The sequence below is a fragment of the Mesocricetus auratus genome, unplaced genomic scaffold (assembly GCF_017639785.1).
Source record: "Mesocricetus auratus isolate SY011 unplaced genomic scaffold, BCM_Maur_2.0 Super-Scaffold_100006, whole genome shotgun sequence".
NCBI classification, from domain to species: Eukaryota; Metazoa; Chordata; class Mammalia; order Rodentia; family Cricetidae; genus Mesocricetus; species Mesocricetus auratus.
Window position 1 is genome coordinate 98,858,340 of NW_024429190.1, and position 14,489 is coordinate 98,872,828.

Sequence of the window (14,489 nt, forward strand, 5' to 3'; positions counted from 1 at the left end):
TGAATAAATGTCTGCCACCACCCTTGATCCCTTGTCTGCTAGGAACACCTTGATGTTCCTCTAGGGAGCTCCTTAGGGGATTCTTGTTGGGGAAGGGCTGGCTCTAGGATGGCCTTGTGAAGCATACTGGTCACTCACTGACTTAGGGAATGGTCCTGACACATCGTGGTTGAAAATCTGGCTGCAAGTGAGGCAGGAATGGAGAATGCTGGCTGAAATGCGGAACTATTTAGGATAGCAGCAGATAAACCCCATGAGAGCATTCGAGCAGAGCAGGCCCTTACACCCCCTGGGCCTTTACAGATGCTGCAGCCTTGGTACAATGCTTTCCCCTGTCCTGCTATTCTTCATCATCTCTGGGAGTCAGCATAAAAGCTACCTCTAGAGTCCTCTGCAAGTCTCTAATTGGCTCTGTTGGCCCAGGATCACTCCTGTACCCTCCTCAGACCTCTCCCCTTGTGACGTGCTCTGTGGCACAGAGGTACCAATAATACAAGGAGATCTATTTTCCCCGGGGCCAGGATGATACCTGAGACCCCTTGGAACTTGGATTCCTGTCCTGACTGACAGGGAACAATAGAAGGCAGAATCCTGAACTGACGGAGCAATCACTCTAAAGCTACTCAACAGCCCAGAAGTAACTTGAAGTCTTCAAGTGATAAGATCAAGTGTGTAAAAAGTCAAGTCGAGTTCAACCACAGAGACAGATGAGTGATAGCATTGCACATGTGACTCTGAGCCTGGGAACAGCTACTGAGAACACCTCCATCCTCCGCAGTGAGCTGAGTTCTCAGGAGCCTGGGACACGTTGGCACATGGCTAGAACTATGTAGCAGTTGAAAGAGACTCAGAAAGGACCCCGTGTATGCAAATTCAAAGGGACAGTCCGGCTGTCCTTCATGCCACTGTTTGATCCTGAGCTTGCTTTTCTTCTGGGAAAATGGAGACAGGAGACCCTGGTATGACCAGAGACACAGCTTTCTCTCTGCACGAGGAAGTCAGAGCAGAGCACAAAGCATGTTTTATTTTTAAGGTCAGCCTGCTTGGGTGGCAACTCATAAATGGGTGGGCATCTAAGAAGAGCAGGGCCAGCAGTCTGGTCCCTCTTAGCCCTCCACAGGGCTGTTTGAACCAAACCTGAAATGACACATGTCTGGCATTATGTGGTGTGTCCCAGCCTTTGTCCCAGCAGAACACTGTAGACATGCCATCTGGCCTTGGTTACGTGGTCGCTTTCTGTGTGACTTCCCCTGGGGTCTAGAACCTTCTGAGTTGCCATAACTTGCAGAAACCTCATGCACCCTATCACAAGCTCCCAAACCACCAGAAACCGTTTTCCTGGGTCACTCTCTCATCACAGTCAGACCTCAGCAGACAAACTTTGAGTAAACAGGATATCCTCACACTCTGGCTCTTTATGCCCCAGGCTTTCTCTGCAAGGACCAAGATTAGAGATAGAGCTGCAGGCATCTGAGCAAGAGAAAACACCATAGAGCAGAGAGAAGACAAGCAGAGAGCGCTACAGGAAGTTAGGGGCACAATGGCTGCCCTCTGGTACCCAGGGAACCCTGCCCATGGAAGGAGAGTCCCCAAGGAGTCAGAGCAATCTCTTGATCCACACACCTAGCCAAGCCCCTGGACTTGACACCCAAGGAGATGGGCAGTGGGTGGGTATGGCCACACACAGGACCTCTCTGTCCATACATTCAGTCCACAGTGATTGACCAGCAAAGAGGGCCAATGGGGCATCCAACTCCGCCTGGGGGTGTTTGGAAAGTTCTACGAGCTCACCGTTTAATTAAGGATAGGCGGACTTATAGGTGTGAAAGAGAGGGGTGGGAGAGATGATGAAGGCAGAGGAGGAGGCCGGATGAGGGACCGGAGGCTCGAGAAGGGACTGAGATTGTGAGAACCAAAGTGTCTCAAATGGGTAGAGTGCTCAGGGCCCTGACATAGAGGCTGTCACTAGTGTCCTCAAACACATATGGGGACAGTACTACAGGCCACCTCGACGGTCCTTGTTGCTAAACTGCCCACAGCAGTCCTGAGGCCTGGAGGGCGTGGTCTTGCCCATGTTTTGTCCAGCTAGGACACAGTTGCCTGGGCAGGAGTGAGAAGCAGGAAGCCATAGAAGGCCACCAGACCGACGAGGAGACCAAGGGAAGCCATGAAACATGAGCAAGTACCTCCACCTTCCAGAAATAGCAACATAATTAAGAGGGGAATGATAACAGTGGGTGACCAGACAACATCAAAACCTTGGGCCCATATTGTTTTCCAGAGCAATCTTGGCTAATTAATTCTTAAAGATTCACACTCTGGTATCCAAACACTCAGCCTCCAGAAGTCAAAGCAATCGATACCTTCTCAGGCTAATGGAGGGGCTGGAGGTAGGAGATGGCTTGGGTCATGAGAACTTTTGCAAAACTGGGGAGTCCTGAAAGGGGCTGTGTTCATTCTTACCAGGAAGTAAAGACACACACCAAACCACACCTGGCAAAGAAGTGGCTGCCAGCCTTGAGGGTGGGGATAGACACTAGAAGAAGGGGAGCCTGGTGGATGTTAGCCAGGTGAGCAGTGTCCTCTGAGGGATTCTGGGGCCTGACCGCCCACCCCACCCCCAGGCCCACACTCACTAGGGAAAAGGTTGGTTCCATCTCCAAAGCCATTAGTGAGTGCCTGAAAACCTTCCTGTGACCTGGGGAGGAGAGGGCAGCCACAGGTATAGAGGGACTCATGGAGGATACTCGGAATCAGGAATTCCTACTCTGCCACCCATCATTCTATCAGTGAATCTGGGCTGAGTATGATGGTGTGCTGAGCTCAGTGCCACGGGCAGAGTGTGGCCAAATGAATTCCCTGGATGTGTGTGCCCCGAGCGAGAGGCGGGCAACAGCTGTCTTTGCACCTGTAAACATGCTACCCACATGCTACCCACATGCTACCCACTTAAGGAGTATCTTCTTTTCTGGTGGGAGAGGAAGGGGCTCTCAAGGGAGTGTTCAGACCAGAGGGACGGTCCTCCCAGCAAGGGCAAAAGGGACCAGACTATAAAAGGAGAAAGGTCTGCAACCCTGTCTTGGAGCTTCAGCTCAGAGCTGCCTTTGCGGGGCTGTCTTGGCAGTGAGCAGGGAGGCAGGCTCAGCGCAGAATAACTAATTAATGATGGTAAAGTATCAGGAAAGAGGGAAGCGCTGCATAACCGCTAAGTGGTGGGGTTATTATTATTCATGCAATATTCATACTGTACTCTTCAGCCTTGGGAAGCTTTGCTTAGAGTCCCGAGGGACCTGCTGAGGGAAGCACATGCCCAGGCAGGCAGCAGAGCCGAGGGAAGACAGCTGGAGTGACCCACTCACAGGGGCCGTGACATTGCAGAGAAAGCGGCAGCAAGCAGTCCCAGGGCGATGCAGCCCGCTGCCCACCCGCCTCTGTTTACCAAGCTGGTGAGTCAGCCCTGCTATGCACTGGGTATCTTCTCTAGTTATCTTTTTAAAGGCAGCTCCTGGCTTTTGTAGGGCCCAGGGTGTGTCACCTATTTAAATATTTAAGCTACAAATCAAGTCACTGGCAGTGCCTACCACACCCTACCCCTTCTCTCAGAACCCCACAGTCCCCTTCTGAAGAGAAGCGGTTTGCTATAATGCTTCCAGAGGCAGCATGGGCAGAGCAGGGAGGAGTCAGGCTTGGTCCCAGGTGCTTTGACTCTCCAGACCCTCAGGACTAGTGTTGGGGCCTACTGTGCAGATCCCTCACAGAGTCCTTTGCCCACACCTGGCTTTCCTCTAGACTTCTGGATGGTGCTAAATCGTGTTCCATCCCCATTATCTGGGGACAATCCCGTCCTCTGGATATCTGGTCTGCTGGTAGCTGGAAATAAAAACAATCTCTCCCTCCCTCTCTCACCTCCAGGACAATCACTACACTGAGGTTTGTCTTGTCTTAACACAAATCTTTGCTTTCATTTTGGGGCACCTATGCCCACACATGCCCTTTCCACAACTGAGTGCTGATCTAAGTCCTGAACTTTGAAAATATTTCCTGGCAAGAACAAGAAGAGAAAGTACCTTTGCATGATACCTGCATGTGTGTGCGTGTGTGCGTGCGTGCGTGCGCGCGTGCGTGCGTGCGTGCGTGCGTGCGTGCGTGTGTGTGTGTGTGTGTGTGTGTGTGTGTTCACAGCATCTGGGGACACAGAACAGAGTCCTCTCTGGGTGACTATAATCCCAGGAGGATATACAACGGGTTCAGGCTCACATGCCAACATGTGAGTGATCATAGATTTGAACCTGGCTCTTCGAATGTCTCAGACCAACATGGAGAACAGATCATCATTAGGAATTGACCTATCTTCAGGAGTCACACATGGCTCAGTGGTCAGGGCTTGCCAGTGTCACAGGAATCGCTGACGTCCAATGCCCCAAGGAAATTCAAAACTCTTCACTGAGTCTTCCCCCAAACCTGTTGCCACACAACATTCTGTGCTCATCCTGCCCAGTGTTATCCTCCAGTGGGGCCAGACCCTGGCTAACTATCGGCTGTGACAGAAACACACTCAGCCTTGGCCTGCACACTGCTTCTTGTGGGATGCATGAGGAGTGCAATTGGGCCTCAAGGGACCCTGAGGGCTCTGCACAGTTCTGGCCAGTCTTGGGGTGGGCGCAGCTGGATGCCAGGCAGACCCATAGAGTGAGCAAACCCAGCTTCCCTTGCTGAGAACCTAATGGAATCAAATTTAATAAAAAGATCAGTTGGAGCAATTCTGGTAGATAAATGAGGGTCTGGACGAGCGATTAGGAGGAAGCACAGACAGTTTAATTTGGGAGCTGGTGAGAAAGCCGATTGAGCCATTCAGCCTGCTTTCTGCCTCTCGGCCATTTTCCCCTGTGGGGCGTTCCTTCCTCTTCAGCATCCTCTGGGATCAAGGATGTATATAGCCGACCGACACACTAAAAGTAGCTAAAATCCCCGTGCACCATATTTTAAAAACAAACGCAAGTGGAACCTGGAGGGTAACGAGAAGGCAAGCTGCCCGGGGACTCCAAGGTTCCTGGGCAAACTAGGAAGTGGATTTCTTCCTGCGTTGAGTATCTCAGAGCAGACACTGGGAAAGCTGCAGTGATGGACATCCTCATTGTCAATTTGACAGGGTTTTAAATCCCCTGGGGGATGTACACTGGGGGTCTCTGTGGTGGTGCTTCCTCTGAAGGCTAACTGAAGACGGGAGAGCCACCCTGAAGTGGGAGGCACCTCCCGCAGATGGGGAGCCCAGGCTAAAAGGAAGAGAAAGGGTAACGGCAGATGAGATTTCCACTGCCTGGTCAGCCACATGCTCTCACCAGCATGCCTCTCCTGCCATGGTGGGCACTAGCCTAGCAAATCACGAGCCAAAACAAATCCTTTCTCTCATAGGTTGCTTTTTTGTGGGCATGAGGTCACAGCGTTGAGTAAGCAATTCACCCAATAGCCCAGAAATACCAAGAAGCACATGTACAAAAGTCCCAAGAAAAGCTAGTTCCCATCCAGGCATAGCGGCACATTCCTGTGGTTCCAGTTTTCGGGCTAAGCTTGAGAGCAGCCTGCATCATAATTTTGAGAACATCCTGAGCTGCATAGTAAGAAGACCCTGCATGGTGAAAGAAAAACGAAGCAGGATGAAGGGAGAGAGCTAGCCAGAAACGAAGAGCAGCAGAGTAGGGTCACTTGCAAGCATAAAAGTTAAAAAGTGCATGCCTCAAAAGGAATTGTTGAAGAAATAAAACACTTACTAACTCAATGAAAATAACACACACCCAAACGTGTGGATCATAGCTAACACCGCCAGAGAGAGAATATCACATCACTAAATTCTTGGGAGAGAAAGGCTCTAGTCCATAATCTGTCACTTCAAGAGACTCAAAGACAAACAGCTAAATTTGCTCGAAGAAAGCAGAGGAAAGTAAGTGATAGGGCCATGATCAGAAATAAAATGAGTTGAAAACAGAAAAGCAACATTGAATATCAGTGAAAAAAGAATCATTTCTTTGAAAATATGGTCCAATTGAAGAATCCTGACAAGATTGACAAAGAAAACTCGAAAACAGCAGTTAGCAAAGTAAGGGATAAATTAGGACCGCCATTCCAGAGTCTGAAGCACCAAAGATGATGCTGATGGCCATAACTGACAATAACAATACTTAATAGTAACAACAATAAGAAGGAAATGCTATGAAATATTCTACATATAAAAATTTGCCAGTTTAGAAAAATGAATCAGTTTCTCAAAACTTACAAACCAGCAAAATTCACTCACCGTGAACTAAATATTCTAAATAGCCTTAAGATATATGAAGGAAATGGAACTTATTTTGTAAACTCCCCCAAAAGAATGTGTAGATCCATACCCTTTCGTGAGATAAGTCTGGCAAGAATTTAAAGGGTTAACAGAAATTCTTTGTAATTCTTTCCTGAAAAATGGAAGAGAAAGTAATGGCTCCCTCCATGCTTTGAAGTCAGCCTCATCCTGATATTATATCCAGACAAAGGCAGCACAACACAGGGAACCGTGTGAGCATGGTTACCAAAACCCTGCCTGTTATCAAGGATTCAGTTAATGTACAAATTAAAGACCATGGCTAAGTGAAGCTTTCCAGGACATGGACTGACTCAGCATTTGAGCATCAGTCAGCGCCACCTGCCATACCCACAGGCTACAGGAGGAGAGTCACATGACCATGTAAGCAATGCAATAAACACATTTGGCCACACTTATGATACTATGTTCATCCATGATAAAATCTCTCTTAAAACCAGGGATGAAGGGACACTTCTTCACACTCACAGAGATCATCTTTCACCCTTAACTTTCAGCTGACATTACTCTTAATCAACAATCAACAGTTCTCCACCTGGGGTTCATGACCCCACATTGGTCGAACATCAGATATCCTGTGTATCAGATATTCACATTATGATTCATAAGAGTAGCAAAATTATAGTTATGAAGTAGCAACGAAGTAATTTTATGTTGAGAGGGGGGTCACCACACATGAGGAACCGTATTAAAGGGCTTGCAGCCCCAGGAAGGTTGAGAACCACTGCTCTTAATGGTGAGAAACAAAACATATCCCTCTTGGGCCAGGGACAATGCAGGGGAATCTGCTGTCACTGCATCTTCTTAGTTCAGTACTAGAAGTCCTAGGCAGACCAGTAAGAATAGGAAGTAAATGCCACATTACTCAGAATGGGGGTGGGGGGAGTCCTGACCCTATTTGCATATAATATGATGGTCAGAAGAAAATCCTAAGCAATCAAACAATAACTCATAGAATAAGTGAGTTCAACAAGGCGGTGGTACTCAGATCCACATTCACAAACAGCAGGGTTTCTTTACAGCCAACTATGCAGAGAAGGAAAGCCTTGAGAGGCAATACAATTCATAATCCCTCAGAAACACTCAGATGAAGTCTAATCTATATGTGCTCTTTCATGTATCAAAACTCTACAGCACTGAGGAGAAAAATATTAGTAAGTGAAGAAACACTGAGTTCCTAGAAGATACATTCATGATAAAGATGGCCTAGTTCTCACAATTGCTCTACCCCTTTATGCAAATCATATCAAAAAGTACAGTAAGTTTTTCTGTGGATATCCAAAGGCTTTTCCAGATTCACATGCCCAGGATTACGAAGAAGAAGAAGGAGAAGGAGGAAGGAGGAGAGGATGCGGTACAAACTAGAGACAGTCTGCAGCTCAGGACTCAAGTCTGCTCCCATGGCGGAGAGACAGACGTGTATCAACAGAAGGGAGAACCAAAATCACTTTTACAAGTACATCCGCCTGCTTACGACAAGGCAACAGATTCAGGCTGATGGAGGAGGATACTTTTTTCAACCAACTATGTTGAAGCAATCAGAGACCCTGTAGGTCGAAAAGCAATAACAGCAAAATACAATAACAAATGCACTATAATACACCTAGACATAAATTCTTAACAGGCACACAAAAAGATCAAGATATGTCATAGTTGGCTGGCGGCATGGTGTATAAAGTACTCACAGACAGACATGAGGACCTGAGTTCAGTCCCCCAGCATCCACATCAAAAGCTGGGCATAGTACCTGTAATCCCAGAACTGGGGAAGCAGAGACAGGGGGATGCTTGGAGTTCACTGGTCAGCTAGTCTAGCTCAACTGGCGAGTTTCAGGTTCAATAAAGGATTCTATGCCCAAAAAAGAAGATGAAGGGTAATAGAGAGGAAGACACCTGATATTGACAGTGACCTCTGCATGTTCATACATGTAACTTGCACGCCTGCACACACATGCATATGAACACATACATACAAAACATCCACATACACAAAACAGATTTAAAGGCAAAGCATGAAGCTATACAAGATTTTGGGCGGAAAGTCTTGAGGATTTAAGGTGAAAACTTCTCATGCCTCATACCAAAAGAAAAGCCTGTCAAAGAGAAGTAAACCAGGAAGTTAAACTTCACTGACATTAGATACATACAGGCTGGAGAGATAGTTCAGTGGTTATGACCTCCCTTTGCACTTCCTGAGGTCTCCAGATTGGTTCCAGGTACCCATGCCATGTGACTTACAACTTCCTGTAACTATCTGACACCCTCATTTTGGCCTCTGCAGGCATAAACATGTATGTAGATACACAGAGAAACACATAGATAAAAACAAAAAAATAAAGCCAGATGCAGAGGCAAGTGGATCTCTATATGAGTTTGAGACTATCCTAGTCTATCTAAATAGCAGGTTCTAGGCCAGCCAGAGCTACATAGTGAGACCCTGTCTCAAATATTTAACTGAAAAGTTAAAAAAACAAAGAATAAAGTTTTACAATATCCAATTCATTCTTCAGCCACGGGTATGGCGGGTGGCACTCCCACACCTCGATGATTCTAAGAACACGCGGAAGCCAACAGTGAAATCCAGCAACCAAGCACAGAGGAAAAAAACTGTAGCCAGGGACTAACCCAGTCAGAAAAAGGGATGGCTCCCAAAGCTAGCCCTGCTGTCTTGCTCTGTGGAGAACCCGGCCCTGCCCACCTGTCCAGGCTCTGCTCTTCCCACCGCCCACACTGGCTAAGAGACCCTGGGGCAGGGCTTCCTTTTGCCTCCTCCTAATGATCTGGCAGGCAGCAAAGGAGAACGAACACACTGGTTCTTTCCCACACATGTCTCCTCACCGCAGAATCTAAAGCATTGTCTTGGCAAGAGACTGGAACAGGGGAAAAGCTGTCAGCAAAGATTCGCACAAAGATCGCAGGGACTGAGAGCCAAGGAATAAAGTGATGACTTTGACTTTGTAAGATAAAAACGAATTTAATTCTCTTTACTCCGGTCTCTGCCATCTTTTCATTATAAATTAAGGCAGTGGGGGGGGGAGCCTCTCTCTCTCTCTCTCTCTCTCTCTCTCTCTCTCTCTCTCTCTCTCTCTCTCTCAATAACCCTGGCTCCTCCAGTGAAGGATGTTTTAGGCCCTGGAATGTAATTAAAGCAATATCGTATTCCTTTTATTCTCATGATTATAATAATACATAGAATTCTGCAGATGCTTTCCAACACCATTAAAACAAAGACAGATGGCTGACGGTTCTGCTGAAATTCAAGTCCGTGGGAGTGTTTCTGTACAGCAGCACTTTCAGAAGAAACAGACCTCTAATAAAATGCTGAGGACTTTTACTAGATATTAGCCAATGGTTATCCTTGATCAATATTTTAGCACAACTTAAAAATATTGATCACCTGGCATTTAAGTGGAAGTTTTGATGTCCATAGTCCAAGGCCTAGTTTTTTTGAGTCTTTTATCATAAGGTCAAAAGTGTTTCAGCCTTTTTCATGCAATCTGCGCCTCCGCTCACAAAGCTGAAGATAACGGCATTGGCCATGTAGCCTTTTGGTAGAAAAATGGATCAATTAAATGTAATCGTTAGGGAGTATCAGGCAACCCCAAAATGAGAATTGTTGTCACAGGGTGGGGCTTGACAGGAAGCTATATACTCCAAAAACATCACTGGGCTGAAAACCAAGGCCATGCATACCCCAGCCTGGAGAAGGCTAAAGTGATGAGGGTACCCCAGGCAGCACCTGCCCCTCCATCAAGGTGGTAACAACCATTGTTGGAAATACTGAAATGTGGTTCCCAGATGATTAAAGTATTTTATTAGCACTATAGCTTCTAAGGCTAATGACTGTATTGTAGCCGTGTAAGGGGATATATCCAGCCTTCATGTTCAGTCGACACACTCTGTTTGCATGCATCTAGAGAATACGGCATAAGGCTTGAACACATTTGCATGTTTTTATATAATAACGATTGAAATATACAATGAGCAAAGGTTGGGTAGGGAAAACCAGCAGTCCCATCCCCTCTTCTCATGTCCCTGTACTGGAACCTCCGCACTCCCCGAGTCATGCTGAGACACTCCACAGATAGCTGCAGATTGCAGTCGCCCTGTGGTGTCGCAGAACACCAGCACCGCTTGCTCCCACGGACGGACATGCGCTGTGTCTACTTTCCAGCCCCTCTCTAAACCCCACCCACAGCTGGGCCTTTTACGATGATGCACTCAGAGCCGGCAGGTGTGATCACATGCCGTATCAGGTCTCTGTACCTGGCATTCTTCCTGTCACGTGATGTCCCTTCCAGCTCTGTCCACACTGCAGAAACACACATTGATGAATGTGGGGGTGAAAGAGAGCCCTTGGTATTACACAGCTTGGCCTCAGATGGTTTAGAGAATAAGACTGTCAGAAAGAAATACAGGTAAACAAAATGGGGTGAACTGTTCTCCACGGTCAGCCCTTCCAAGTGTATGCATACTCATTGTCTGTGCGTTTAAGTTTGAAATTTGAACAAGGCAGTTTAAAAACCTTGAGAGCGACACCCTTTCCATGCTGAGGCGAGAGGTGCTTTGTTGCTAGCTTTGAAAATTTGAAAATTGGCTTTGAGTCATCAAAACGTCCCAATTTGAACCTGAGCTCTGCCGCTTTCCCGCCCTGTGACCTCTGAGAGGCCGCATCATCATTATGAGCTCCCGTTTCCTCGAAGCTCCAAATGGCGTGACTACAGGAACAGCCCCCTTCGTGCTGTATTTGAGAGGTGGATGGGGCCCACGGGGCGGTTCTTAGGGAGGCACCACGGGGGGGTTAGCTTTCTGAGAGTGGCCTTCACCACGCTTCTCAGGAAAAGTCCCAGGGAAATAGGAAGGGGTGCTCACAGTCAACATGAGTCTAACACAACTAGCAGAGTGTGCAACCTTACTGGAAAGCGGCAAGGATGCGTAAGATATTTGTTAAACCAGCATGCCGGTATTCAAATACAGACGGGTGCAGAACCGTGGCAGATCACCTCTCTACTAAGTAGGGAATGAAAGGAAGCAGCATTGTGAAGAGGCTGAAGATGAAACACTCTAAAGAAAATAGTAGGGGTGTTTATATTACATACAGGAGACTAAAACTACACCTTTTCATTAAGGCACACACACACACACATTTCAGATATCACTCTTGGATAATGCAGTCCACTTAAATAAGGTGAGTTTTAAAAATGTTTCTTAGACAATGTTATAGTTTGCTCCTCTGTTGCTGTCATAAACACCATGTCCACAAACAACTTACTAACAAGAGGCTTATTGGCTAGCTTCTACCTCATGCTTGGTCAATTTTCTGACACAACCCGGACCACCTGCTCAGGGGATGGCACCACCCACAGCGAGCCCTCCCGTGTCATCAACAACAAGACAATTCCCATAGACGTGGCACTGACCAATCTGATCTGGGTAATCCCTTCACTGTGATCCCTTCTGTGCTGAGCAGCATCCTGTTAAAGGCCCTGGGAAGCTATTACCCCATCTTATTCCAATAGGGTGAATTTTTTGACCTGGAATTTCTGAGTCAGAAGTTGTGAACAGCTTCTTTTTTCCCCCAAATGTGTCTGTGAAGCTGAATCAGCAGATCCTTCTAACGGCTGGTCCTGAGTGTGCCCCGAGAGTCACATACTGTGCTGAGGACAGAATTAACCCTGGCAGCAGGGTTAATGCTCTCACCAGCCAATGGAAGCTGCATAGCTCACTAGCCATTCACAAATAAGAGAGAGGAATCTGGCACAGGAAGGCACAGAGCAGAGCACAGAGTAACGTTCTGGAAGTCTAGAACTAACCCCACGGTCCTCACTGCCTTGTGAAAGAACTAAAGGACAGGATCCCTGGGCCACAGAGTGCAGAAGGGCACCCAGAGATCACAGTGCCCGAGGTGGCTTTCCATACAGCTGCGGGAACTGACTGAGCCAAGGTCATCTGTGGCCAGCACTTCCCACCCCCGAAGCACCAAATCACGCCATGGTTATCACTTCACGTAGGGTTCATCAGCCTGAGCATCCCCAAAGCTCGTTGTCTGAAGTTCTTCAATGAACTGTCTGCTTGTATAATTCGATTTTTTCCATTGGTTTTATTAAATCCACAATTCCCTCTCCAATTCCCGGGGACAGACCAGTCTGTATTTCTGTTGCCCAAAGCAGAAATTAGAGACTCTGCTGGCTTCTGGCTCTTTGCTTGGTAGGAACACTGAGTTCAGCTACCCTGAGCACTTTCCTTCCCTGCTTGCTGGTTCCTGCTGTCTGGTCATTGTCACTGCCAGGACCCATGTCCAGGTGCAGACGAGAGGCATCTGTCTTAACATGCTAATTCCCAAGACCCATGTCTGTGCTGTCCCTGCCTGGCACAGGCACCCATGGAGGGCAGCTGTGGGAATCTTTCTGTCTACGTTCAGGATTCAGGCCACACCTCCAGAGACAGGAGACCATTAGGAGACAGTCTGCTTGATTTTCAGCTTTGTTTAGTTTTCTGGGAGAGGCATCTGCTGCATTTCCAAAGAAACAACAGTGACGTGCTGGTAGAGGTGAGCATAGCTGCCTTCCAAAGAAATAAGAGTTGACGCCCATTTGCAAAGCATCCCCTCTCCAAAATCTCTGCAAATTTCCAACAGTCTTCCAGAACGTCTCTCCAATTCTCCACATTTCCTCCTCTCTATGCATCTCTGGTGTTTTGTTTTGTTTTCCTTTCCTGTTGGGACCACTTTACCCCTGCCTCTCTCCATCCTTCTACATTTCAGGGCTTAGCCATAAAGGTGATTTCTAAAACTAAAGATGCTCCTGGGCCCACTCCACACACAAGTCACCCAGAATGGGGCAGCACCACCTGCCTATCTCTGCTACACAATTGCCTTGATTTGGATCACTTAAGTTTAACTCAATCCTCCTGCAAGCCTACGAAGTAAACATTATTATCTTCCTTTTCATTAGGTCAGGAACTGGAACTCCGGGTGTCAGAAGCACATCCCGGTTTGTAAGGAACAAAGCCAAAGCCACCATCGGAAGCAGACCGTTCTTAGATAGCCTGGCACTCCCCCTCTGCACCGGCCCTCCTCTCCTCCCTCAGCCCAGCCGACATTTGTGTGTAAGTAGCATCTGAAATGGAACAGAGACACTGCTCACTATCCCACCCAAGTCAGCAAACCCATCTATCCCGAGGGGTGGTGTCACAATTCGGGGGTGAAGCCCAAAGATGTTAGGTCAGCAATTTATGCTCACTAGGCTCCCAGACTGGCAAAGGTAACGCCCACCCCATCTCCATCGCCTGCCTTCACTTACCCAAGAGGAAGAGGAGGGCTCTCAGTGTCGGGAGCCTAGAGCTCATTGTGGTGTTCTGTCCTGGCTCCTGAGAGATCACGCAAGTGAGCCTCATGACCCCAGGCTCCGGGGATGGGAGCCAAGTCCCACGTGACTGACAAGGAAGGAAGCTACAGCCTCAGTCAGAGGCTGTGAGTTCCTCTTGGCCCTTTGCAGACTGGGGTGAGGGAAGTCCCTGTCACTTGGCTTCTGCCTGCTGCTGGTGGGAGGGAGGGAGTTTGCTGGTGAGGGTCCACCACTGGAGTCTGAAGCAGTCTCTGCGGTACGTTCTCTGGCTCTCTCCCTGTAGCTCTAAGTCTGAGGGGTCACTTCAGGTGGGTTTCTGGACCAGAGACCCCTGCTGTGAGGCCCCAAAGGAGGATATTGTCCAGCCTGATGTGTCCAGAAAGGAGACGTTGAGTAGCCTCTCAGCCCTGGGGCTGGAACTGTAGCGTTTGCTGCTGCAACCTCCCTTTCAACCCTGACTCTGCATTCACACCATGGGAGTTTCTGAGTCTGCGGAGGCCTTGATTCTCCTCTGAGAATGGCAGGCTCTGTTGCTGTTTTCTTGTGCTGTTAGGAACAAACCGGGGACTTCGGGTATGAGACAAAGACTACCTCTGGGCTACATCTTGATGCCCATCCCCGCCCCCCAGGGATAGCTCATTGTGTAGCCGGGGTTGGACTTAAGTGCACACAGATGTGTGCAACCAGGCCCAGCTGAGTAACAGCTTCAGATGCCCACACGAAAGTAGATAAGGATTGTAAAGTGGGTTGGAAGTGATGAAACATGGGTGTCCGAACGGTTTTTAACCTGTG

At 48.0% G+C, this 14,489-nt stretch overlaps 1 protein-coding gene across 1 annotated transcript in view; it reads right to left on the bottom strand.

Moving 5' to 3' along the window:
* The window catches only part of Tmem273 (transmembrane protein 273), a 30,376-nt gene extending 16,611 nt beyond the window's left edge, over positions 1-13,765 (bottom strand). Inside the window, exon 1 of the mRNA XM_013118785.3 lies at positions 13,653-13,765. Within this exon, the coding sequence (XP_012974239.2) occupies positions 13,653-13,746 (94 nt within the window). The 5' untranslated portion in view covers positions 13,747-13,765. The remainder of the gene's footprint in view (positions 1-13,652) is intronic.
* Positions 13,766-14,489: the final 724 nt, after the last annotated feature.